The 26,961-nt window shown below is 56.0% G+C and overlaps 1 protein-coding gene across 2 annotated transcripts; it reads left to right on the forward strand.

The window, feature by feature from the left end:
• On the forward strand, nt 1-25,900 carry LOC112542223 (uncharacterized). Of its 2 annotated transcripts, none has more exons than XM_088141996.1 (12): nt 1-234; nt 5,660-14,872; nt 15,506-15,631; nt 18,578-18,696; nt 19,361-19,419; nt 19,678-19,820; nt 20,990-21,049; nt 21,472-21,649; nt 22,396-22,566; nt 24,326-24,438; nt 24,721-24,815; nt 25,108-25,900. In XM_088141996.1, the coding sequence occupies exons 1-12, from the start codon at nt 87-89 to the stop codon at nt 25,141-25,143; spliced, it is 10,461 nt and encodes a 3,486-aa protein (XP_087998122.1). In that variant the 5' UTR covers nt 1-86; the 3' UTR covers nt 25,144-25,900. The 2 variants fall into 2 exon arrangements, with proteins under 2 accessions (XP_087998122.1, XP_087998123.1); XM_088141997.1 differs by having other exon boundaries at nt 5,663-14,872.
• Nucleotides 25,901-26,961: the final 1,061 nt, after the last annotated feature.

Below are 26,961 nucleotides of genomic sequence, written 5' to 3' on the forward strand. Positions count from 1 at the left end.
TGCTGGGTGCCACCTCTCCCTCTGGCAATCTTTGTTTGGAGCTCTGTGCTTCAATCCTGCCGTGGTGCTGAGCAACAAGAAAGGCCATGCTTGTTCCTGGTTCCTTGGCCTGGAGGTGCCTGGACCTGCTTTCCCTCCGTGGCTGTCTCTCTGCGAGGACCAATGCCAGGAGAAGGAGGGTGACTCCCGCAGCCTTCTGCTTCTGGGTGGGACTGCTCCTGATCAGCACTGCCAGTAAGGATTTGGGGAAGGGGGAGGACCAGTTTGTGAGCACTCTGGAGGAGCCCAGGCAGCCTAGCTTGTCCCCCGCAAGTGGAAGCACCCGTCCATTCAACCATTCGGGCCCTAGATGGGGGCTTTCCTTGCCCCCTTTCTTATTCACAGGCTGCATCTGGGAGGTCACCTATTTCAGGGGGCTGTTGAGGACAGTGGTCTCAAAGCCAGGCTAATCGCAAGGATGGAAATGGAGAATAACGATGTTAGGCATTAGGTGTAAACTAATTCCAGTTGCATGTCGCTTCCCTTTCTCTGCTTACTCTTTCTTTCTGCACTTTGCAAAACGTTACTGGGTCAGTGTGGAGGGTCTTTCCTTGGAACTTCTTGGACTTCAAGCTGTGGGAAGCCTGACTGGCACGCTTGGTGGCCTTCCTGCTCCTTCTGTCCAGGGCCTGGACATCCCTCCTGGTCACCTCTGCTGATGGTGGAATCACCTGGGATGAAAAAATCAGAAGGAGCTGATAACACCTTTGGAGTCCTTGGGGTTCTCTGAGCTGGGTTCCTTTTTTATTATAACAAAGGTGTCATCTACATACCGGATCCATACTCTGGGTTGTATGCGTGGTAGTGCTATAGCTTCTAGGCGTTGCATTACAGTCTCCGCAATGAGTCCTGACAGTGGTGATCCCACGGGTGTGCCTCTGATTTCTTGGTATATTTGTCCACCAAACTGAAAACAGGTAGTGAGGCAGAGGTTGATGAGGTCCACGATTCTGGGTATTTCGATCTTGGTGTATTTGGTTAGGTTGGGTGTGTTGTGTAGTACTGCTGACACGGATTCTTTCACTAGTTCTGGGTTCATGGATGTAAAGAGTGCTGTGACATCAAATGAGTCCATGATTTCATCTTCATCTATGTGTACATCTTTGATTTTCTGGAGGCACTGTAGTGAGGAGTTGATAGAATATTCGCTCTTCTCTGTGAGATGTCCAAGCTTTTTTGTGAGTTCTTTTGCTGTGGTATGTTGGAGTCCCTGGTAAGGCTACAATTGGTCGGAGAGGTATGTTGGCCCTGTGTATTTTTGGTCTTCCATAGAAGCGTGGGAGGATGGGTCTGCTGCTTTTCATCCGCCACTGTTCTTCTTTTGTGATCTGGCCTTTCTTGGTTAGGTCATTAAGGGTTCTCTTGATCAGGTTGTCTAGTTTCTTGGTGTTAACTGGGATGTAGGTTTCTTTGTCCTCTAATATTTTTTTGGCTTTTTGCAAGTATTGTGATTTATCTATCTGTGGTTTGGCGTTTGCTGGGAGGAGGATGATGGTTTGGTCCTTCTTTAGGCTTTTGAGGGCTGCTCTGTCCTCTGCTTTGAGTTGGTGCTTATTCTGTGTTCTTCTGATCTGTGGTATGATTGTCTGCCTTATATTTTCTTGGGTCTTGGTGTTAAGTCCTGTGGTTTTAAGTGCTGCTTCTAAGGCTGCATGGAATTCTAGCTGATTAGCATTGTCCACGTTATAGTCAAGGCCATTCTGGAGGATATTGTGTTCTGCAGTGGATAGTGGTCAGCTGGGTAGTCAACCACTATCCACTGCAGAACACAATATCCTCCAGATAAGCAGAGATTAACACCAAGATTATCACCAGACATGCAATCAAGCAGTAAACAATACCCTAACCAAGGAACTACCAGGAGAAGAAAAAATAAAAACATAAAAATAAACCACCACCATCACCCAACACTGGCAGGGCATGCCACTGTATAGAAACAGAGAGCAAACCCCACTCCATTCCAGCACTGAAGATGTTACCTAGCTGGGTAACGAAACATCTTCAAGAAAACAACCCAGCTCAGAGAACCCCGAGGACCCCACAGTTCAACCCTGAGCTAGACATATTCTCTTCTATTGATAACACCTTTTTCCACTAACATATTTTATTAAAAGGCAGAAGCTTTTGTGAGCAGCAGCAGGTCTCTTCATCAGATACAGTTTCTGAAAGCTTCTGTCCTTTAATTAAAAATTTTAGTTCAAAAATGTGCTATATGATTCCTGATTTTTTGCCACCGTAGACTAACATGGCTCTCGTCCAACAAGAGCAGATGCTGATTCCTCCCAGGGGCCAACCGGAGTCTCTGGGGCAGTCAGAAGCAGATTCTGTGCCATGGACAGACCCTTCCCCAGCCTTGCATTCCTCCCAAAGGCTTGGAAGAGTCCGGCTTCCTCTGTGGCAAAGTAGAGGGACACTCTGGGAAAGCTGGCTTCCCTACCAGGGCCCTGCATCTCTTTTTTTAAAGCTAGTGGCCCCCGTGACCTTGTGCGGAAGCCAGTGCCAGCCACGGTTCAGCCACATCTCCTGGCAGATGGATACCCTTTTCTGCTGCCCCCATCGTCATCAAGACCCCCCCCCCCCCGGTTCATTCAAGGCTTATGCTTGGCAGGGAAAGAAATCAGCAGTTTGCAGTCTTCCCCTGTTTCTGCTTACCTTACCTAAAAAAAAACCTAGACTGGGCCTGCCAGAAGTATAAGGGCGTTTTTGTTACTGAATTTTCAGGTGAAAATGGCAGGGGTGCAGGTATTGCTGTCCCGATGTTGTAAATGGAGCTCTTCCAGAAAGTGAAAAAGTCAGGTCTGCCTTGATTTGGACTGAAGAGGGGGGTTCCTCTTGCAGACCCCTCAAGAAAGGGTGCAGATGCTGTCCTCGTGAGGAAGGGTGCCCCCTCCAGCTTCAAGTGGGTGGCTCCCTTGGGCTCATGGATTGCCTGGCAGGCTCGACCCCTAGGGGCACGTCTATGTTGCCCGGTGTCTGTAGAATCGCAGGGTGAAAGGGGGCCTGAGGACCGAGAGCCCAGCCCTTTGCCGAGAGCCAAAAACATCCCTGTCCTTCAGCACGTCCGCAGCAGGAGACTCGGTGTCTGGGGGTCCTTGGCTCCACTGACCAGCTGCGCTCACTGCTTGATTATGTCCCTAACGTTTCATTGGAATTGGCCTCCTGGGACTTCACCCCATGGGTCCAGGCCTTGTGAGGGTCTTGATCTTTTTCTCTCTGGGGGTCTGAAGAGGGCCCTCCTGTCTCCCACCTTCTCCAGGTTAAACAGTTCCACCTCCTGGCTCTCTTTGGGTTCCGGTCGCCGATGGCGCTCGCCCTTCTCTGAAAGTGGTCCAGTTCCCCCAAATCCTCCTTGTGCTCGGATGCCCAGAACTGTGTGGGGTGCTGGAGTCTGACCGAATTGTTCCAAATCCTCTGGAACAATTCACGATTTGGAAATTCTGCTTCTGTTGGCACAGCCTAAAACTGCTGGACTGCTCCAAGCCAAGTACCCCCCGCCCTGTACCTTGGCATTTAAGTGAAAAACTTGTTTCTGTTCAGCCTCGTTTGCGTTAGCCTGTTTCTCCTGTGGGATATTAGCTACCCCAACCATCTGCAAATCTGATAAGCATCCCATCCCAGACGCTACTGAAAATACGGAAGAGTTGAAGACCAGGACCGCCCCTCGTGCTTCCCCCCGGTTGCCCCTTCAGCGAGCAGCCGCAGCTGGTGCTTGTGAGGTCCGGTTGCGGCTAGGAAGCGGGCTGAGGACGGTCTTTGGCCCCAGATCGGCGAAGAAGCCGTCCCAGGGCGCGCTCTCGAATCTCGGGGGGCTCAGTGCCAGCTGGGCCTGGGCAAGGGCTCGCCCCGGCGCTGCCTGTGTCTCGGCCTGGCTGAGGCAGGCAGTCCTCACCCAGAAAGCCTTCGCTGCTCCGCAATCTAGAGTGTCTCTCTTTGAGAAATCCTCCTCGGCCTTCCAGAAAGGGTTTAAGAAACCGCTTTCAGGGTTAAGAATATTTATTTTATATTTCAGATTTGGTTACCGCCCATCTCACTAGGAAGTGACTCTGGGCGGTTTACAATAAAAACAAAAAATAAATATTAAAATACAGTGAAAATAGTATAAAGATACAATAAAAATACAATAAAAACCAAATACATAAATAATAATGTTTTAAACCAGCTTTTAAGATTTTGATGCTATTGCTATGGTTTACATTTTTTTTTCAGTGTGATTTTAAAAATTATTTTGCAGTACAACAGTTTGGAGAGAGCCAGGGCAAGGAAGTAAAGAACCAGCATTAACGATGAGTTAATCTCACCATGATTGCATAAATATCCAGGGCACACAGGACAATTCTACACCTCCCTGCTGCTTTCAGATACCAGCCCTGCTACTACATATAATGTTGCCAGGCTCTGCGCAGCAGCACTTATAATTCATCAGATGATGGCCTGTCCCATAAAATAGTCTTAATGAGCATCTAGTTCATCTTACTAGAGTGCTCTGTAATTCGATAGATACAATAATTTGATAGATATAATAATAATATACTATGCCATATACTAACCTTCATGCTCCCCTACACCCATCTAATGCTCCTACCCCTCCTTTTAGATACATACTTTATATCTTTTAGCTGCTGCTGCTGCTGCTGCTGCTGCTGCTATTATTATTATTATTATTATTATTATTATTATTATTATTATTATTATTATTATTATTATTTAGGCTCTGATGTATTTTCTATGCTTTTTAATGACTGTACCCCACCCTCCTTATGCTGGTCTTTGACCACAATAAAGATCTAATTTCATTTGGGTTCACAACATGCCTTGTGCTGACTCTTTCTCCAGGCACACAAGCGTGTGCATACACACACAGAGGGTCTGGGGAATGGCAGCAATGGACTATGACTAGCTCTGTGCTGTTGAGTGTGCCTGAATATGTTGAAGGTGCTTTGGTGTTTGTGTCCTTGCTTCAGGAAGATGACTAAGGGAGATGCAGGTTCAACGTCATCCTACTTCTGCCTGCCTGAAGCACATCACGCCACAGCTTCTTTTTTCTTTTTGAAAGACAAATAATTGCTTTTCACTTTTATTCCATTCTGAAGTGGTGCTTTCCAAACGAATCCTTAGCTTCTGCTATGCTTCGAGGGTTTTCATCTCTGGCATTGCTTAGATCTTAGCCTTAGCTGTCATGCCATAGCAGAACTCCTTCCTGGCAAGAAGAAACCTCACCCTCTTTGTTGTCCTCCAAGCACCATTTGTTGAGAAAAGGCTCTTCCGGTATTCTATTCAGAAAGGAAAAGTCTTTTGCTGGCTCCTATCTGAAAAAAGACTCCTGTAATTGGGAGAATATGTCTACTTAATTGGGAGACAAAGTACTTCCCAGAGTCACCATTTCTGCAATGGGCAGAGTGAGATTCAATAGAAGATGAGCTCCTGAATGGGTGCCAGCAGCACCCAGGACAGGCATCCATGGCCAATTTTACTTTCAGAGCTGTTCAGTATAAAATGGGAAAAGAGGTATTGAGGAACGATGAACATAATCTATACATAAACTTGAAATTTATGTATAAGGCGTTAATAATAATGAAAAACTTCCTCTCACCATTCCTGTCCACTTCATCTTCCCTAACAGCAGAAGTGACTTCCAATTCCACATTGGTCTCGTCAATCCCTCCTCCTTCGACGTCCGCTACAGAGCCCTCTTCCCGCTCAAGGGTGACAGTGCCTTACAGTGGGAGCCCAACCACAAGCCAGGAGGCCTCACTTCCGGCAACTTCCAGCACCCCCAGGCCTTCCCCGCAAGAGAGTCCCAAGACCCCCACGCTTCCCATCACTTCCTTGGTCACCACCGGCCCTCAGGTGCTCTCCTCCGGCACCACGGAGTCACCCACTACGTCTTCTCCAACTGCAGAACAGCCAAACACAACGCGGGCCTCTTCCCCTCGCCTTTCGGCCACAGGGACCACCCACCAGGAAAGGACGTTGGAATCCACGAGTCGGAGCACGAGCGAAGAGACAGAAAGCAGTACGCCCACGGTGGGAAGAAGCGTGCCCAGCACCACGGTGTCGACCGGAAGCACTCGCGAGGTCAGCTTGCCCTCCAGCTTGCCCTCCAGCTTCTCCCCTTTCCCAGGACAGGAGTCCACTCACACCACAGCCGTGCCCACCTCTCCTTGGAGCACAGCAGAAGTGACTTCCACTCCCCCACCGGTCTCGTCAACCTCTCCTCCTTTGACGTCTGCCACAGAGCCATCTTCCCGCTCAAGGGTGACGGTGTCTTCCAGGGGGAGCCCAAACACAAGCCAGGAGTACTCACTTCCGGTACCTTCCAGCACCTCCAGGCCTTCCCCGCAAGGGAGTCCCGAGACCCCCACGCTTCCCATCACTTCCTCGGTCACCACTGGCCCCCAGGTGCTCTCCTCCGGCACCACGGAGTCACCGGCTCTGTCTTCCCCCACTGCGGAGCAGGCAAGCACAAGGCGGGCCTCTTCCCCTCGCCTTTCGTCCACAGGGACCACCCACCAGAAAAGGACCTTGGAATCCACGAGTGAGAGCACGAGCAAAGAGCGGGGAAGCAGCACGCCCACAGTGAGAAGCAACGTGTCCAGCACCACAGTGTCGACCAGAAGCACTCGCGAGGCCAGCTTGACCTCCAGCTTCTCCCCCTCCACAGCGCATGAGTCCACTCGCACCACTGGCGTGGCCACCTCTTCTCGGAGAAAAGCAAAAGTGACTTGCACTCCCCCACCGGTCTCGTCAACCTCTGCTCCTTCGATGTATGCCACAGAGCCGTCTTCCCACTCGAGGGTGACGGTGCCTTCCAGTGGGAGCCCAACCACAAGCCAGGAGTACTCACTTCCGGTAACTTTCAGTACCTCCAGGCCTTCTCGGCAAGAGAATCCTGAGATCCCGACGCTTCCCATCACTTCCTCGGTCACCGCTGGCCCTCAGGTGGTCTCCAGCACCACGGAGTCACCAGCTCCGTCTTCCCTGACTGCGGAACAGCGGAGCACAACCCTGGCCTCTTCCCCTTGCCTGTATTCCACAAGAGCCACCCACCAGGAAAGGACCTTGAAATCCACGAGTCGGAGCATGAGCGAAGAGACAGAAAGTAGCATGCCCATGGTGGGAAACAGCGTTCCCAGCACCACGGTGTTGACCAGAAGGACTCGCAAGGCCAGCTTGCCCTCCAGCTTGCCCTCCAGCTTCTCCCCCTCCACAGCCCATGAGTCCAGTCAAACCACTGGCGTGCCCAGCTCTCCTCGGAGCACAGCAGAAGTGACTTCAACTCCCCCACCGGTCTCATCAACCCCTCCTCATTCGATATCCGCCACAGAGCCCTCTTCCCGCTCGAGGGTGCCTTCCAGTGGGAGCCCAACCACAAGTGAGAAGTACTCCTTTCCAGTAACTTCCAGCACCCTCAGGCCTTCCCCGCAAGAGAGTCCCGACACCCCCATGTTTTCCATCACTTCCTCGGTCACCGCAGGCCCGCAGCTGGTCTCGTCTGGCACCACGGAGTCACCCACTATGTATTCTCCGACTGCGGAGCAGCCAAGCACAATGTCGGCCTCTTCCCCTCGCCTTTCGTCCACAGGGACCACCAACCGGGAAAGGACCTTGGAATCCACGAGTCGGAGCACGAGCGAAGAGACAGAAAGTAGTACCCCCACGGTGGGAAGCAGCGTGCCCAGCACCATGGTGTCGAACAGAAGCACTCGCGAGGCCAGCTTGCCCTCCAGCTTGCCCTCCAGCTTCTCCCCCTCCACAGCCCATGAGTCCAGTCAAACCACTGGTGTGCCCACCTCTCCTTGGAGCACAGCAGAAGTGACTTCAACTCCCCCACTGGTGTCGTCAACCCCTCCTCCTTGGACGTCTGCGACAGAGCCGTCTTCCCGCTCGAGGGTGACGGTGCCTTACAGTGGGAGCCCAACCACAAGCCAGGAGGCCTCACTTCCGGCAACTTCCAGCACCCCCAGGCCTTCCCCGCAAGAGAGTCCCGAAACCCCCACGCTTCCCATCACTTCCTCGGTCACCGCCGGCCCACAGCTGGTCTCCTCTGGCACCACGGAGTCACTGACTCCCTCTTCCCCCACCGTGGAGCAGCCAAGCACAACGCGGGCCTCTTCCCCTCACCTTTCGTCCACAGGGACCACCCATCAGGAAAGGACCTTGGAATCCATGAGTCGGAGCACGAGCAAAGAGACAGAAAGTAGTACGCCCATGGTGGGAAGAAGCGTGCCCAGCACCACGGTGTCGAACAGAAGCACTCGCGAGGTCAGCTTGCCCTCCAGCTTCTCCCCCTCCACAGCCCATGAGTCCAGTCAAACCACTGGTGTGCCCACTTCTCCTCGGAGCACAGCAGAAGTGACTTCCACTCCCCCACCGGTCTCGTCAACCCCTCCTTCATCGACGTCCGCCAGAGAGCCCTCTTCCCGCTCGAGGGTGACAATGCCTTCCACTGGGAGCCCAACCACAAGCCAGGTGGCCTCACCTCCAATAACTTCCAGCACCTCCAGGCCTTCCCCACAAGAGAGTCGTGAGACCCCCACACTTCCCATCACTTCCTCTGTCACCGCCGGTCCGCAGCTGGTCTCCTCTGGCACCACGGAGTCACTGACTCCCTCTTCCCCCACCGCGGAGCAGCCAAGCACAACGCTGGCCTCTTCCCCTCACCTTTCGTCCACAGGGACCACCCATCAGGAAAGGACCTTGGAATCCATGAGTCGGAGCACGAGCAAAGAGACAGAAAGTAGTACGCCCATGGTGGGAAGCAGCATGCCCAGCATCACGGTGTCGCCCGGAAGCATTCGCGAGGTCAGCTTGCCCTCCAGCTTCTCCCCCTCCACAGCCCATGAGTCCAGTGAAACCACTGGTGTGCCCACTTCTCCTCGGAGCACAGCAGAAGTGACTTCCACTCCCCCACCGGTATCGTCAACACCTCTTCCATCGACGTCCGCCAGAGAGCCCTCTTCCCGCTCGAGGGTGACAGTGCCTTCCAGTGGGAGCCCAACCACAAGCCAGGAGTCCTCACTTCCGGCAACTTCCAGCACCCCCAGGCCTTCCCCGCAAGAGAGTCCCGAAACCCCCACGCTTCCCATCACTTCCTCGGTCACCGCCCGCCCGCAGCTGCTCTCCTCTGGCACCACGGAGTCACCCACTACGTCTTCTCCGACTGCGGAGCAGCCAAGCACAATGTCGGCCTCTTCCCCTCGCCTTTTGTCCACAGGGACCACCCACCAGGAAAGGACCTTGGAATCCACGAGTCGGAGCACGAGCGAAGAGACAGAAAGTAGTACGCCCACGGTGGGAAGAAGCGTGCCCAGCACCACGGTGTCGACCGGAAGCACTCGCGAGGCCAGCTTGCCCTCCAGCTTGCCCTCCAGGTTCTCGCCCTCCACAGCCCATGAGTCCAGTCAAACCACTGGTGTGCCCACCTCTCCTTGGAGCACAACAGGAGTGACCTCAACTCCCCAACTGGTCTCGTCAACCCCTCCTCCTTTGACGTCTGCCACAGAGCCGTCTTCCCGCTTGAGGGTGACGGTGCCTTCCAGTGGGAGCCCAACCACAAGCCAGGAGTACTCATTTCCGGTTACTTCCAGCTCCCCCAGGCCTTCCCCGCAAGAGAGTCCTGAGACCCGCACGCTTCCCATCACTTCCTCGGTCACCGCCGGCCCACAGCTGGTCTCCTCTGGCACCACGGAGTCACCCACTATGTCTTCTCCAACTACGGAGCAGCCAAGCACAACGCGGGCCTCTTCCCCTCACCTTTCGTCCACAGGGACCACCCACCAGGAAAGGACCTTGGAATCCACAAGTTGGAGCACGAGCGAAGAGACAGAAAGTAGTACGCCCACGGTGGGAAGAAGCGTGCCCAGCACCACGGTGTCGAACAGAAGCACTCGTGAGGCCAGCTTGCCCGCCAGCTTCTCCCCCTCCACAGCCCATGAGTCCAGTCAAACCACTGGTGTGCCCACTTCTCCTCGGAGCACAGCAGAAGTGACTTCCACTCCCCCACCGGTATCGTCAACACCTCTTCCATTGACGTCCGCCAGAGAGCCCTCTTCCCACTCGAGGGTGACGGTGCCTTCCAGTGGCAGCCCAACCACAAGCCAGGAGGCCTCACTTCCAATAACTTCCAGCACCTCCAGGCCTTCCCCGCAAGAGAGTCGTGAGACCCCCACACTTCCCATCACTTCCTCTGTCACCGCCGGTCCGCAGCTGGTCTCCTCTGGAACCACGGAGTCACTGACTCCCTCTTCCCGTACCACGGAGCAGCGAAGCACAACGCTGGCCTCTTCCCCTCACCTTTCGTCCACAGGGACCACCCATCAGGAAAGGACCTTGGAATCCATGAGTCGGAGCACGAGCGAAGAGACAGAAAGTAGTACGCCCATGGTGGGAAGCAGCATGCCCAGCATCACGGTGTCGCCCGGAAGCACTCGTGAGGTCAGCTTGCCCTCCAGCTTCTCCCCCTCCACAGCCCATGAGTCCAGTGAAACCACTGGTGTGCCCACTTCTCCTCGGAGCACAGCAGAAGTGACTTCCACTCCCCCACCGGTATCGTCAACACCTCTTCCATCGACGTCTGCCACAGAGCCGTCTTCCCACTCGAGGGTGACGGTGCCTTCCAGTGGGAGCCCAACCACAAGCCAGGAGGCCTCACTTCCGGCAACTTCCAGCACCCCCAGGCCTTCCCCGCAAGAGAGTCCCGAAACCCCCACGCTTCCCATCACTTCCTCGGTCACCGCCGGCCCGCAGCTGGTCTCCTCTGGCACCATGGAGTCACCCACTATGTCTTCTCCGACTGCGGAGCAGCCAAGCACAATGTCGGCCTCTTCCCCTCGCCTTTCGTCCACAGGGACCACCAACCGGGAAAGGACCTTGGAATCCACGAGTCGGAGCACGAGCGAAGAGACAGAAAGTAGTACCCCCACGGTGGGAAGCAGCGTGCCCAGCACCATGGTGTCGAACAGAAGCACTCGCGAGGCCAGCTTGCCCTCCAGCTTGCCCTCCAGCTTCTCCCCCTCCACAGCCCATGAGTCCAGTCAAACCACTGGTGTGCCCACCTCTCCTTGGAGCACAGCAGAAGTGACTTCAACTCCCCCACTGGTGTCGTCAACCCCTCCTCCTTGGACGTCTGCGACAGAGCCGTCTTCCCGCTCGAGGGTGACGGTGCCTTACAGTGGGAGCCCAACCACAAGCCAGGAGGCCTCACTTCCGGCAACTTCCAGCACCCCCAGGCCTTCCCCGCAAGAGAGTCCCGAAACCCCCACGCTTCCCATCACTTCCTCGGTCACCGCCGGCCCACAGCTGGTCTCCTCTGGCACCACGGAGTCACTGACTCCCACTTCCCCCACCGTGGAGCAGCCAAGCACAACGCGGGCCTCTTCCCCTCACCTTTCGTCCACAGGGACCACCCATCAGGAAAGGACCTTGGAATCCATGAGTCGGAGCACGAGCAAAGAGACAGAAAGTAGTACACCCATGGTGGGAAGAAGCGTGCCCAGCACCATGGTGTCGAACAGAAGCACTCGCGAGGTCAGCTTGCCCTCCAGCTTCTCCCCCTCCACAGCCCATGAGTCCAGTCAAACCACTGGTGTGCCCACTTCTCCTCGGAGCACAGCAGAAGTGACTTCCACTCCCCCACCGGTCTCGTCAACCCCTCCTTCATCGACGTCCGCCAGAGAGCCCTCTTCCCGCTCGAGGGTGACGGTGCCTTCCAGTGGGAGCCCAACCACAAGCCAGGAGGCCTCACTTCCAATAACTTCCAGCACCTCCAGGCTTTCCCCGCAAGAGAGTCGTGAGACCCCCACACTTCCCATCACTTCCTCTGTCACCGCCGGTCCGCAGCTGGTCTCCTCTGGAACCACGGAGTCACCCATTACGTCTTCTCCGACTGCGGAGCAGCCAAGCACAATGTCGGCCTCTTCCCCTCGCCTTTTGTCCACAGGGACCACCCACCAGGAAAGGACCTTGGAATCCACGAGTCGGAGCACGAGCGAAGAGACAGAAAGTAGTACGCCCACGGTGGGAAGAAGCGTGCCCAGCACCACGGTGTCGACCGGAAGCACTCGCGAGGCCAGCTTGCCCTCCAGCTTGCCCTCCAGGTTCTCGCCCTCCACAGCCCATGAGTCCAGTCAAACCACTGGTGTGCCCACCTCTCCTTGGAGCACAGCAGGAGTGACCTCAACTCCCCCACTGGTCTCGTCAACCTCTCCTCATTCGATATCCGCCACAGAGCCGTCTTCCCGCTCGAGGGTGACGGTGCCTTCCAGTGGGAGCCCAACCACAAGCCAGGAGTACTCATTTCCGGTAACTTCCAGCTCCCCCAGGCCTTCCCCGCAAGAGAGTCCTGAGACCCGCACGCTTCCCATCACTTCCTCGGTCACCGCCGGCCCACAGCTGGTCTCGTCTGGCACCACGGAGTCACCCACTATGTCTTCTCCGACTGCGGAGCAGCCAAGCACCACGCGGGCCTCTTCCCCTCACCTTTCGTCCACAGGGACCACCCACCAGGAAAGGACCTTGGAATCCACGAGTCGGAGCACGAGCGAAGAGACAGAAAGTAGTACGCCCACGGTGGGAAGAAGCGTGCCCAGCACCACGGTGTCGAACAGAAGCAATCGTGAGGCCAGCTTGCCCTCCAGCTTGCCCTCCAGCTTGCCCTCCAGCTTCTCCCCCTCCACAGCCCATGAGTCCAGTCAAACCACTGGCATGCCCACCTCTCCTCGGAGCACAGCAGAAGTGACTTCCACTCCCCCACCGGTCTCGTCAACCCCTCCTTCATCGACGTCCGCCAGAGAGCCCTCTTCCCGCTCGAGGGTGACGGTGCCTTCCAGTGGCAGCCCAACCACAAGCCAGGAGGCCTCACTTCCAATAACTTCCAGCACCTCCAGGCCTTCCCCACAAGAGAGTCATGAGACCCCCACACTTCCCATCACTTCCTCTGGCACCGCCGGTCCGCAGCTGGTCTCCTCTGGCACCACGGAGTCACTGACTCCCTCTTCCCCCACCGTGGAGCAGCCAAGCACAACGCTGGCCTCTTCCCCTCACCTTTCGTCCACAGGGACCACCCATCAGGAAAGGACCTTGGAATCCACAAGTTGGAGCACGAGCGAAGAGACAGAAAGTAGTACGCCCACGGTGGGAAGAAGCGTGCCCAGCACCACGGTGTCGAACAGAAGCACTCGTGAGGCCAGCTTGCCCTCCAGCTTCTCCCCCTCCACAGCCCATGAGTCCAGTCAAACCACTGGTGTGCCCACTTCTCCTCGGAGCACAGCAGAAGTGACTTCCACTCCCCCACCGGTCTCGTCAACCCCTCCTTCATCGACGTCCGCCAGAGAGCCCTCTTCCCGCTCGAGGGTGACGGTGCTTTCCAGTGGGAGCCCAACCACAAGCCAGGAGGCCTCACTTCCAATAACTTCCAGCACCTCCAGGCTTTCCCCGCAAGAGAGTCGTGAGACCCCCACACTTCCCATCACTTCCTCTGTCACCGCCGGTCCGCAGCTGGTCTCCTCTGGAACCACGGAGTCACTGACTCCCTCTTCCCCCACCGCGGAGCAGCCAAGCACAACGCGGGCCTCTTCCCCTCACCTTTCGTCCACAGGGACCACCCATCAGGAAAGGACCTTGGAATCCATGAGTCAGAGCACGAGCGAAGAGACAGAAAGTAGTACGCCCATGGTGGGAAGCAGCATGCCCAGCATCACGGTGTTGCCCGGAAGCACTCGCGAGGTCAGCTTGCCCTCCAGGTTGCCCTCCAGTTTGCCCTCCAGCTTCTCCCCCTCCACAGCCCATGAGTCCAGTCAAACCACTGGTGTGCCCACTTCTCCTCGGAGCACAGCAGAAGTGACTTCCACTCCCCCACCGGTATCGTCAACACCTCTTCCATCGACATCTGCCAGAGAGCCCTCTTCCCGCTCGAGGGTGACGGCGCCTTCAAGTGGGAGCCCAACCACAAGCCAGGAGGCCTTACTTCCGGCAACTTCCAGCACCCCCAGGCCTTCCCCGCAAGAGAGTCCCGAAACCCCTACGCTTCCCATCACTTCCTCGGTCACCGCAGGCCCGCAGCTGGTCTCGTCTGGCACCACGGAGTCACCCACTACGTCTTCTCCGACTGCGGAGCAGCCAAGCACAACGCGGGCCTCTTCCCCTCGCCTTTCGTCCACAGGGATCACCCACCAGGAAAGGACCTTGGAATCCACAAGTTGGAGCACGAGCGAAGAGACAGAAAGTAGTATGCCCACGGTGGGAAGAAGCGTGCCCAGCACCACAGTGTTGACCAGAAGCACTCGTGAGGCCAGCTTGCCCTCCAGCTTGCCCTCCAGGTTCTCGCCCTCCACAGCCCATGAGTCCAGTCAAACCACTGGTGTGCCCACTTCTCCTCGGAGCACAGCAGAAGTGACTTCCACTCCCCCACCGGTCTCGTCAACCCCTCCTCCATTGACATCCGCCACAGAGCCGTCTTCCCGCTCGAGCGTGACCGTGCCTTCCAGTGGGAGCCCAACCTCAAGCCAGGAGACCTCACTTCCGGCAACTTCCAGGTCCCCCAGGCCTTCTCCGCAAGAGAGTCCTGAGACCCGCACGCTTCCCATCACTTCCTCGGTCACCGCCAGCCCGCAGCTGGTCTCCTCTGGCACCATGGAGTCACCCACTATGTCTTCTCCGATTGCGGAGCAGCCAAGCACAATGTCGGCCTCTTCCCCTCGCCTTTCGTCCACAGGGACCACCCACCAGGAAAGGACCTTGGAATCCATGAGTCGGAGCACGAGAGAAGAGATGGCAAGCAGCACGCCCACGGTGGGAAGAAGCGTGCCCAGCACCACGATGTTGACCAGAACAACTGGTATGGTGTCTGTTCTTCCTGCCTCCTTGAGGCATTGTATTTAGGAGAGTCATGCAAGATCTGTGTTTTTCATGAATTCTTCTTGTTCCCAGAAGGGGTCCTCAGAGTCTAGTTGAGGTCATCTCCCTTCATCTAGTTTGGCATGGATGTGTGTGTTTTAAAAAACTCTGTCATCCAGTACAGAGAGCATTGGCAAAGGTAGAGCCATTCCTGTCCTTTCATGCGCAATCCCTTCCCGAGGCACCTCTTCCTATCTGTCCTAGAAATGTACCTATTACATGTTTATAGACAGTCACTATTTGAAACTCCAGATCTGTCTCAGTATCAGGGAGTGCAAGATCAACTTTTTTCTTTTCCCCCTGTGCTCATTATTGAAGTCTGGTGATCTCTTTGGTTTGAGAATAGTTTCTGACTCTTCCCTTTGGAAACTTTCTGTATAAGAACATTTACTCATAGCGTACAATATGATCTACTTCTAATTCTGACTTGAGATGATATGTTTATGATTTGGTTTGTTCTTATGTGTGGGGGGGTTTATGTCTTTTGTTTAGTAACTCATACTGGGTAATGCTTTAAATGATTTCTTGCTGTTTGTTTTCTTTGTTTTGGCTTTTTTTATCCTTTCTTGTGAAGCTTCTACCACTGAAATTATTCCCCCCAAATGCTTGAATGGAGGGGTTCCCATTGGGGATCGCTGTCAATGTCCGTCGCCTTATATAGAGCCATTTTGCAAAGAGGCAAGGAATGAAGTAGTTGTGAGTAAGTTCTCTTTTCTGCTCTTCTCAATTTCCTTGGTTGTGGTGCTGGGTGCTAGGGCACCCAATTTTCATCTGGAATTCATGGCAGGCCCTGCTGGAACACACCCGTATCGTAGCAGCTTCAGAGCTTCTCTCAGTCGATGACATGGACAGCGGGTTTAGTAGAAGGCAGCTGTCCCTGTTGCTGTAAGGAAGCCCATGAAACAATTGGGATTCTTATTTCTTTGCACTTGTATATACTTATATCCTGCCAGAATCCCCAAACCCTGGGTGGTTTACAACATAAGAACATACAATTCAGATAAAAAATGGAAAATGGATCAGATACGTCGGAATCTATTTGGGTGGGACATCTGGTGATTTTAAAATCCTCTGCAGTCAATTGTTGTCCTATTGATAGTTTAAGGCATGTTTTGAGTGATTTGCCCCAATATATGTATTTATTTATCAGATGTGTAAAGGTGCCTGACCCCATAATGACTCTCTTGTCAGAAGTCTATACTGTTGGAATAAGTTTTTTTCCAGCCTATATGTGATTTTGAAGGCTGATGACAATCCTGCTGACTTTGCAGGCTATGGGGTAATTTCCTTGTTAAAAGCATGGCTTGTAGACAATGTGACCTTCAGTTATTTATCCTGTACCCCCTGCTTTTATAAATGTTTGTCAAAGGTCGGATAGTATTAGATTACTAGATGACATTCTGGATATACATGCAGATAAAATGAAACCAGCAAGGAGCATTTTGCTGGATGTGGAAGACCTTGTAGGGGGAGAGCCGTGTTAGTTTATGATGGCATAAAATCAGGAGGACTCTGGGAGTCGCTTTCTCGACGAGCCGAAAGGAGCTGCTGCTGCTGCTGAAAGCTTCTGCCTTTGGATGAATGTGCTAGTTGGAAAAGATGCTCTCGGAGGGCTTCTGACTGGGTGTGGAAAAGACCTTGGATTTGAGGTTTTGGCCAGAACTGAGTAACAGAGAGTTATGTTCATCTGTAGCTAATCAAATAGCTAATGGTCTTAAAAATATTAAATAACAGTTTTTATCAGACTAATTCAGCTAAAGATTTATTTATTTATTTAAAAGGTTTCTGTAAAAAGTGCCACTCTGGGTGGCATATAGTAAAAAACAAAATTTCAATGAACAAAAACAGCAGAAAGCTTACTGGATTCCCCAGAGAATGTTTTTTAAAAGGTGGGCTCTCCTCCTACAAGGTCTCCCACATCTAGCAAAATGGATATTGGAAGCATAAAACAAATTAGGGCCCCCCTGCTCATGTGGGCTTGTCCTGCTGTTGCTGTGCTTTGGCTTAATATCCCTAAGACCGTTAAAATGTGGTCAGAAAGATCAATGAGGTTTGAAGATGTGAATGTGCTCTTGAAGTAAATACCAAAAACTTGAAACGTTATTCTATTAAGAAATGTAGGTTTATTAAGCTGGGGTCAGGGGCAACAAAGATTACTCTTCGGTGTTAGAAAGTTAGTGTGATAGCTTTATGCTGTTGGATAACTCTTTTTTCTTACAAATTGGGTCTTTACGAGAGTAGTAGAAAGACAGGTCAGTCTTATACTGTCTGGCCAAGTTTTAATGATGTGTTTAAAAATTAGGCTGGATTAAGAAATAAAGGTGAGAGGAAAAAAAATAAAAAGAACACAAAGGCAAACAAAGGAGAAAAAGACACAAGGAAACAGCTAAAATATAGGAGTCTTTATGTAGCATGCTTTAGCTGCGTCCTTTTGCCTTTCTCTCCCTTGTTTGCACTTTTTCCTCTTTTACATCTTTATTTCTTCCCCTCCCCCCACCCTCACTTTGTGTATTCAAACAATTTAAAAAATAATCCTGTATATTTCTACTCAGAAGTAGAAAGATGTTCAGAGTGTCTATGTAACCTATCTGGAAAACCTTTAGTAGGGCCATGATAATCAGTAAAGGTAGTGTATTTATTAAAATGCTTCACCGCCAGTATTAAAACATACCCTTCTGGATCACTTATTTCTTCTTCCACCACAAATTTGGAGCGCGTGTTCACCGAAGCGCATATCAGAAACGAACAGCATTCCACCGTGGTGCTGTGAGAGGAAATCTGCGGAGGGTCTGGGTGGGAGAGAGGCTGAAGGTGAGCCCAGACGAACGGGCATTGTCTGCCCATCACAGCTCTCCGTCTGGCCCGGGGGGTCTCCTGAGGAGACAGCGCTGCTCTCAGGGGTCTTCCTGGACTTCTGCTGCGCCTGCTACAGAAGGTTACGGTGCTGCCTGGCGTGGGAAGCCTTGTTATGATGACTTAGCCTTCATTCCCACTCGCCTGGACTACTGCAGTGCGCTGTACAATGGCCTGCCTTAGAAGACCACTTGGTCCAGCATGCAGGGGTCTGTGAGGTGGTGGGTGCTCAGGCTATGGCCCCAGTTCTGCAGGTTTCCAGGAGCAATCGAAAGGGCTGGTTGTCCCCTTCAAAGCCTGCATGGCCTATCCATTCAGAGTGAGGGAGGGAGCTTGAAGGAAGGAATGCCAAGGTCCCGACCCCATGGGAGGAGAGGGTGGCGAGGCGATGCACTTTCCCGGTGGCAGCCCATGCTCTTTGGCACACCCTGCCTCTGACGGAAAGGGACCCTCCCGCCCCTGGCTATGAAAATGTTACTGTTCAAGGGCGTGTGGGCACTGAAGGTGCAAGGGTGTTTACGGGAACATTGTTTTTATGGGCTTATTCTTCAGGTGGGTGCATGGGCATCAGAGGTACCAGGGCGTTAACTGGATTTCTGTTTTTATGAGTCCATTGTTCTTTGACTGTAAACCAGTCTTTTGGGGAGTGGTGGTCTATAAACGATTGAATCAGTAAATAAACCCACTTGATTACAGCCTGAACAGTTAGGCAAGGGGCGGGAAGAGGGGGGAAGCATGTGGGCATTTGTTTGGAGACACCCTGATTCTTTAATTCTCCTGTGCTTTCTGGCAGAGATGGTCAACGCTACAATCAACGTCTTTGTCAAAGTGATCAACATGGAGTTTAAACCAGGGATGGCGACTCCTGGCACTGACGATTTCCTGTCCTTTGTCGCGCGCTTTGAGGGACAGGTGAAGAGGGTGTCTGGTGTGGCATGGCATGGCGTGGCGTGAAGAGACACCAATGCTCTGCTCACAGCCCCCAGATCCAGGGCTGCTCTCGGCCTGTCCCGGGAGCCGGGGCGTGAAGCCGGGGCGATAATGGCCAGGCACACCTGCCGCTTAGATGCAGCCCTGTTCAGAGGCGATCTGGTCAAGGGCACTCCTTCCCCCTATGCCTGGGGACGGGCGTGGGCTGGGAGAGGCAGGAGGTGTCCTCTGCAGGGCTGGTCCTTCGATCTTTCCCGACTGTTGATTGGGCTTTGGGGCAGGCAGACATTCCCCACACCTGACACCACAGATTTGGTTTTGAACTGGATGAAGGCTGAAGATCGGCCTGTTTGTTCTTGTTCTCATTCTGGACAATCAGGAAAGTTCAGACCCGTTGCTGATCAGGCTTGAGGCGCCCTGTAATTGGGGTGGAGGCGTTGGCTTCTGCCTCTGCCCTCTTGGTGGGTGCAGAACACTGGAAGGACTCAGGCTTGCTTAAAGCCCCCCCGGCAGCTTTGGGGTGAGATGGCGCCCCTTGGGATGGGCAACAGCCTCTCTGCACATCCTCAGAGCTGCTTTCGTAAGGATGGTGTCTCACTTCCTATTGCCCCTTCTACGATTGCCCCTTCTCTCTCTCCCTGTGCAGATGAATATTTTCTACGCAGACGTTCCTGGGTACCAGCGTGTGATTCTGACTCGCCTGAGGTGAGCTGTGTGAGAATAAGGACGGGGCACCGTTTGGCGGAGACAGTTGCTGCCTTGTCCACATGGCTTCCCCCACCCCTCCTTGGGCAAAAGCCCCACCCTGGGTAGCAGGCACCTTGCCCCAGATGCTCTTGTAAGCCCACTGCCCAAGACCCACATCGTCTCTCAGGACTTGGGACAGAAGCACGAAAGCCAGCAGGCCCGGCTTGTCCCGTCTCGACATGGTGAAGAAACAGTTTTCCCCCCTTTTCTTTTCAGCAACGGCAGCATTAACGTGGACCACGAGGTGGTCCTGCGGCTGCGGTTCTCTGAATTCAATGCGTCCTACGCTACAGCCAAGGAGAGAATTTACCAGCAACTGCACAACGGAGCACCGGTAATATGGTCCTCTGACGACAAAGGTGAGTGCGCATTTGCGGCTCAGCCCTGCTGCCGCCAGCAGCCCTGAGTGCGAGGGACTTGCTCTCCGCCAGCTGGCCCCGGACAAGGCGGCCACCTGATTTCCTTGTCTGGCTCCTGGTGGAGAAGCGAAGGCAAGCCGGCAAACCCTAACCCCGCCACGTCAGGAGCACGATCAATGGGGCTGTGGGAGAGTCTGGACCTCCCCCCCACATGCTTCTTCTCCTCCTGAGATGGGAGGAAAATGTGTTGATCGGACAATTGTGCAAAAAGGAGCGGCAAAGGGGCAGTGGGGGCTGCTTTGCTGCTGCTGCTGTTGGGAGAGTACGGAGCAGGGAGGGGGCTGTTCTCCTCTCCCCCCTTCCCCCCAGCTGGCCTTTCTTGGTCTGCTCCCCTTTGCCGCCCCTGTTGGCGGTGCTCCCTGGAGGAGGCGAGAGGGGTGGGACCCAGGCAGGGGTGGAGGTGGGGATCAGGCTACAGGGCTCGGGGGGCGGGGGGCGTTGAAGAGACAGCCGGTTGGAAGAGCAACCTCCGGCAGGCGTTGCTCCAACATTCCCCAGGCCTGGGGAAAACCCGCTTCCTGGGGCAGCTCTGGTCTCCCTGGCAGCCAAGGCAGAAACAGCCATGGAGGCTGGGTTGGAGTGGCAGTCCTGCAGGTGACTGGCCTCGCTCCTTTGACCTAGAGCATTGGCATAAGAGGTCCTCTTCCATTTTCACCTGGAAAGCACCACTTCCTTGGTCTGCCTCAGAAGCAGGCTGGCCACAAAAGCGAGGCCTCCTTGTACGGTCTGACCATCGCCCCCAACGCAGGGCTAATGTCTGGGCAGGGAAGGGGTGCAGATGCCCTCCTCTTCGTTGTGGGGGGGACACAAGGACGCTCCTGAGAACCAGGGAAGGTCCTGCAAAGGCCGGGTGCTTCCAGCCGACAGCCTGGAGCCGCAGCTGGGGTTTGGTCTGCCTTCTGGCGGCCTGTCTGCGCAAGGGTCATGACTCCTGCACGAGCGATTTAGGTGATCTTGAAGCGCGGACAGTTTCTTGGGCCTGATTCTCTTGCGGGGAGCTTCCCTCTGTTCGGTTCTCCTCTGGGAGCTCTGCCTGGACCGGTGCCCATGGAAGAGTCGGCTTCCCAGTGGCCATAGAGAGTCTTTAATCACCTGCTCCCCTCTTTCAGAACGGCTGTGTTTTAAGTCAGAAGACTCTGTTGTGACCTCCGTGCCACTCAGCCCTCAAGGTGAGACCTGGTCCACGTGCATGTGTGTGCGCGTGTGAGAGAGAGAGAGAGGGTGACGCCTGGTGCCCTGGGAACCCTCCTGGGCACCGAGGGGGGCATGAGAGAAGCAGCAGGCAGATGGGAGCAGAGGTGGCAAGGCGGGCCCTTCTGCAGAAGGTCTCAGTGGGGCGCATTTTAACTGCAGGAGAATGAAGAAACACCCCTGGGCAAGAGCTGGGTCTCCTATAACACGGAGCTTGGCCTCTCTGATCGCCTCCTGGGAGGGACTGGGGATGGCTGTCTGGCGTTTCTGGGGCAAAAGCTTCAGCGGACTGCTGGGTCCCTGGAGGCCCCCTGGGCTGGAAGGTCGTGGCTGGGGCGTTGCGATTGGGGTGGGTGCGTCGGTCCTCGGCTGACTGTGCTGCTCTCCTCCACCCCGCTAGACTTGTCCAAAGTGTGCAAGAACGACTCTGTGATCGTGCGGAAGCTCCAGCCATACTACGTGGCCCGAAACGTTAGCAACCGGCTGGAGTGTGTCTCCAACTGCAGCTTTTGGCACCCGGAACCATTTCTCTGTGAAAACGGAAACTGCTACATTCAGACAAATGGGCCAAACTGCTAGTGAGTAGGCACGGGGCGGCTGGATCAGAGGCACGTAGGTCCAAGCCCCCTGCCACGCCATTAAGCCGACCTATCGAACTCCCTTCGGAAAGCCTAGCGCGCTTCCTTGGGCAAAAAATATCAGGAGCCCCTGCCCCTTCCTCGTGAGAGGGGAGCGGAGGAAAAGCCCCAAGGCCTGCCGGTGGGCTTCAGCCCAGGCTCTCGGACCCCACTCGGGCCGACGGGGCTTGGGAGCAGGGAGCGCCTGGGAGGGTGGGGGGACAGCCCGGCCAACCGGGAGACAGAGCCCCCGGGACCTTTAAGGAGCACATCTGAAAGGGTGCTGCCCAGAGAGGCCCCTGCGGAAAAGCGGCTGCCCGGGCAGATGCTCTCGGCCAAGATGGCTCTTCTTGCAGCGCTCCCCCCAGCACGCTTCCCCGGGTGCCTTGGGAGCAAAGCCGTGTGGACCGTATCGGGGCGCCCTGATGGGCTCTTGAAGCCCCGGACTTACCCAAGCTCGGTTCCTCCCGCTGCCCCTCTGGCGAAGGAAAACGAGAGTGGACTGCCCCCTCCTGCGTCTGGCCTCACGGCCACGCGTGGGGCAGGGCATCCGTGGCGCTGCCCACCCCAGTGCCCCACTCGACCGGAGTCGGTTGGGGCGGGTGGCTGTGCTAAGCGAAGTGCAGTGAACACAAGACCGAAAGCCTCCCGCGCAGGACGAAGGCCGCCCTCCCGCCAGGCCCGTGACTCCGACTTTTCCCCCCCAGCTGCGAGCAGTCGGACGCCTACTGGTACACCGGCCGCCACTGTGACCAAGGCATCAGCAAGGTGGGGGTGGCTGTGGGCGTGGCCCTGGGCCTGGCGGTGCTGGTGCTCCTGATCCTCATCCTGGCCGCCTTCCTCTGCTGGCAGCGCTGCCGCCCAAGGAAAGACCGCAGGTAGGTTGGCGACGGGCGATGGCGCCCCCTGCCTCTGGGCTGCAGTTTCGGGTGGCTCGGGGCCTTGACTGGCACGGAGGGGCACCACTGGGGTTGGTGCTTGGGAAGCCCTTATCCGGCCTCTCCCAGCGGCCTTGCAACCCCTCCTCCCTCGTCCATCCGGAGACACGGGCAAGGGATCGGCTTTGCGGTCGGCGCGTTTATTTTTCACAGGCATGCAGCCGGCCGGTCCTCAAAGCAACCGCTTCCACAGGGCGATTTGCCGACGACTTAAAACTGCAATCCAGACAGAAACAGCAGTGACCGGAAATAAGCAAACAATCATAATTATAATTTCAAGCCACAGGCATAAAATCAGTTCAGAGGCTCCTACTGCAGCACCGAAGAACTGCAAACTATGAACCTATTAAAAGACTCAGTCAGCCCCATGTTTGGGTACTCGGTGCCCAAACAACAGATGTGTCAACACACATATGTGCACAGATGGGCATTCTCCCTGCCGTGCTGATGACTGGTGGGGGTGAGAAATTATCGCAGGGCCGTTGTGGCTGGTCTTCCGCAAGGCCCGGCAGCTGCGTGGGGCAAAGCCCTGCTCCGAAGGGTCCGGCCACAGGGGCTGCCTCTGCTGGAGCCCTCCCCACCGCCACTGCATAGAGACGCGGCTCGGCACAAAGGGGAGCCGTGCGCAGCTCCAGAGAGCCGCAGCGTGTGCACGGCTTGCACGGCTTGCACAGAGCACCCCTCCCTTGTGACTCGCCTGGCCAACGCATTCTCCAGAGAGAACCGGGTGGTTCACGAGGCACAGACACTGTTTTAGTGATTCAACGCATCCCTTTGAAATGCAGAGTGCAGCAGAAAAGCACACCCCACACCTAGCGCTCAGATACGCCCAATGCCCTTGCCTCCTCTTTTCCCCACAACAATAACCCTGCGAGGCGGGTTGGTCCCTCTGAGAGAGAGGGACCACCCAAAGCCCCCAGCCAGCTTTCATGCTTCAGGGAGGACTAGAACCGGCGCTTTCCGGGCCACTAGCCCAGCGCCTTTGTCCTCACGCCAAACAGGCTCTCTCTTTATTCCTTCCCCAAAGAAGCCGAGCGACATCCGGGGGTCATTATCCGCCCAGAAGGGCGAGCGGCTTCTGGAGAAGGAGGTTCCGGAGCAACCACTGGAAAAGCCAAGCTGGACAGATGGCGGGCTTGAAAGATGGTTGCAGTAGATGTTCCCCCTTCAGCAGCCCACACCGGCTGCAGCCGGAAAGCTGCCCCCCTCGATGGCGTCCCCAGGAGTGGCTTGCCCAGAGACGAATCGGGAGCCAGCCGCTGCTCCTGGGCCGACCTGGGCCTTCCAGAGGCAGAGGGCTTTCAGTTAGGGCCCCAGCTGGAGCTGCCCACCCCTGGCACTGCCAAGCATCCAAGGCCCAAGGTGGCCCCGGAGAAGGCCTCCCCAGGTGGCACCTGTGCCAAGGTGGGCTCTGCTGCAGGTGGGGCCCCAGGTTCAAAGGATGCGGCTGCAGATAAGGGTTAGCGCCACAGGGCACCACAGAGGCCGGGGCAGGGATTCCCTCTTCCATGCCACAGCTCCTCTCGTGTCACCCGTCCCCCTCTCCCTGTCAGTTGCTCCGGGACGGGAAAAGCAAAAGTGTGTCTTTCCCGGTTGAACCGCTGCCGCGAGAGCACGTCCAGCCTGGCGTCCCTCTGGTGGCCCCATTCAGGGCCAGGAGCACAGCTCTCCCTGACAGCCTCTCCTGCGTCTCTCCCAGGCTGTCACGGGCACATCCCAACGAGGAGAAATGGTACGAGAATGAGTCGGACTGGGTGGCCCGGCCTCAGGGCTTTGCCCCGCAGAGCCCCGAAGCCCAGCGCCAGGTGCCAGGTAGGTCCTGCCAGGAGGCTCTCTGGAAGAGGGCGACCCACAGCTTCCTTCCTGAGCCTGCCAGAGGGCAGGAGTGCCAAGGGATTGGGGCCAGCCAAAGGGGAACAGAGGGCTGGAAGCCTCTCTTGGCCGGTGCTCCTGACCCGCGTGGCATCTGAGGAGTGGCAAGGAGGTGCAAGGGGTTCCCTTACTGGCCCTGCACCTGCCATTCTCGGTGGAGGGACCCTTGAGGCCAGGGGCATCAACTGGGCCTCACTGGGCCCCCTCTGCTCTCTCCTGCAGACCCCTCTGCCAGCGCTAGCAGGGAGGACGCCTGCTCCGTATCCGAACAGGGAGGCTTCCGGCCACGGCTGGAGAAAGTGGACACATCCCTCCAGGTCCAGAAGCGGGGAGAGGGAGGGGGGGAGAAGGGTGATCTGAGTGGTAACCCCTCCCTTGGAGATCAGAGCCCAGGATTGGAGCTTGGAGAGGAAGGGAGGCAGGGCAGGAGGAGGCAGCTGGGGAGGGGCTGGCAGTGGGCGCGAGCAAGGGAGGCAGGGAGAGGGTCTACCGCCCCACTCGCAGCTGGGGCCTTCTCTGGGCCCCTCTCTGGCCCCTGGGTGGGGGGGTGGCTTGCCTCTTCCTTGGCTCCAAAGCCAGCTCCCCCTTTGTGTTTGGCCCCCTTTGCAGGCACGGATTGTTCGGCCACAGATAACCCAGCTCTGAAGCAGCCTCGGAAGGCAGTGTTGGATCAAAGCGGGATCAGCGCTGGGCTCGGCCCAGGTCCTGGCACTGTCCAGTCGTCTGCTGGGTGGCTCCCGGCTCCTCCGCCATCCCTGGAGCTGGGGGTCGGGGGGCCTTTGAGCGGCTCCTGAAGCAGCGGGAGGGGAAGGGGCCTTGGTGGGCCTTCACGGACTTCTGCTACACACGGATGCTGGATTGCACACGACGTGTTTGATGGTGGCAGCGCACGCTGTTGGAGATCTGCAGAGACACGGGGTCCGTGGGGGGCAGAGGCCTGCTGCTGCCGCCCCAGCTCATGACCCACACGCAGTCTCTGCGGGCAGGGACTGTGACCGTGAGCGCACGGCTGGAAAGCTGCCCAAGGCCGCCGCGCCTTCGCTGGCCACTGTCCTCCTGCTGCTTTAGTCCAGACTGTTGCCCCTCCTTCTGCAGTGACTTGCGGGGGCCCAATACCCAGCTGCCCCGGACCTCCAGTTGGCCGTGCTGGGACGCGCAAGTCACGCTTATGTGCCATGTGGGTTGACGATGAAGGGGAGGGAGCAGGAGGGGCGCGTGTGTTTGCCCTGGGCATCTGTGGGCAAGGCTGACCCCAAGGGTAACCCTCTGGGCTGAGGGGATGCCTCCTGCCAGCATCTGTCTGGCTTTTAGCTTGATGCACTGCCGTGACCCACCCACGCCCCTCGGGCCTTGGATCAGCTCCGGACACAGCTTTGCCTGCCTTACAAGGAATAAAAGAGAGCCACCCTAATGGCCGTCTTTGTGGTCTCTCGCCACACGAGGCCAGCGGGAGGGCAGAGCACCACCAGGTCTTGTTCGGCCAGTAGCTGGTGCTCAGTGATGAGGGCTTGGGCCACAGAGTTTCTGCACGGAGATTCCTGCTTGGCAGACTGTGGCTGGACTCATCCTGCTGAGGCCCAGCGGGGGCTGCTGCCCCCTCCAGAGAAGATGGCCCACCCCAGCGGCACGGGGTCACGATGCTGGTTGTGTGGTTGGGTGGCTGGCGCTCCTATCACAGCCCTGGTTGCTGGCAGGGGACAGAATGGCCAGTCTCCAAAGGCTTGTGGGGTGTCTCACTGCAACATTTTCTCCCTCCCCATATCTACGGGGTGAGGTCTCCTGGAGTTCTCCCTGCCTGGCAAAAGGGACCTGGCTGGGAGAGGCAGGGTAACCTGCTGTTTTTGAGCAGGGGGCTTCTGCTGCTGTGCCCCTGACAGGCAGCCCCCAGTGCAATCCCCTCCAAAGGTCCAGAGTCATCTCTGTCAAGGGCACAGCCTCCTGGCCACTTGTGCTGATCCAGGTGGGGGATCCTCTCTTCTGGCTAGCTCAGAAGGGAAGTGGGGGTGGATCCCAAATTGGTGGAGAGCTAAGTTGTGGCAGAAGCAGAACCTTTATGAATAAGCATCCTGGATAGGGGAGACTCTGAAAGAAATGTGTGTGTTGCGGGGGGGGGGGGCAGCGGAATGCATGCACACAGACAGGCACACGCATGCACACGCATTCCCAGAGCAGGCATTCAACTGCTCCCCCCACCCCGGGGAAGGAAGCCAAGTGTCCTGGGCAGATCATCCCAGGAGGACACTGACCAGCCGTGGGAGCTTCTGCTGCCCACCCCCCGCCGCTCTCACCGGAGCTGAGGCAGACATCTGCCAAGGCAAAAGCGGTGTCCGTCCAAGGAGGCTGCCCTCAGCTGGTAGCTCTGGCAACCTGCACAAGCCTCAGATCCCAGGAGGGAGCTCAGCGCCTTGGGCCAGCGGCAGGGACAAAACTGGGGAAGGGGAACGCAGCTTTTCAGAGGGTGCA

Source organism: Python bivittatus, unplaced genomic scaffold (assembly GCF_059951505.1).
Source record: "Python bivittatus isolate LINGU-HERP-01145 unplaced genomic scaffold, Pbiv_v1 ctg000370_np1212, whole genome shotgun sequence".
In the NCBI taxonomy this organism is placed as follows: domain Eukaryota; kingdom Metazoa; phylum Chordata; class Lepidosauria; order Squamata; family Pythonidae; genus Python; species Python bivittatus.

Bases quoted from the DNA above. Each gene is read 5' to 3' on its own strand.
- LOC112542223 (XM_088141996.1), top strand. From the start codon at position 87: ATGCTTGTTCCTGGTTCCTTGGCCTGGAGGTGCCTGGACCTGCTTTCC. The intron at 235-5,659 runs GTAAGGATTTGG...CTTCCCTAACAG, and splicing joins GCTCCTGATCAGCACTGCCA to CAGAAGTGACTTCCAATTCC. The intron at 19,821-20,989 runs GTGAGTGCGCAT...CCCCTCTTTCAG, and splicing joins ATGGTCCTCTGACGACAAAG to AACGGCTGTGTTTTAAGTCA.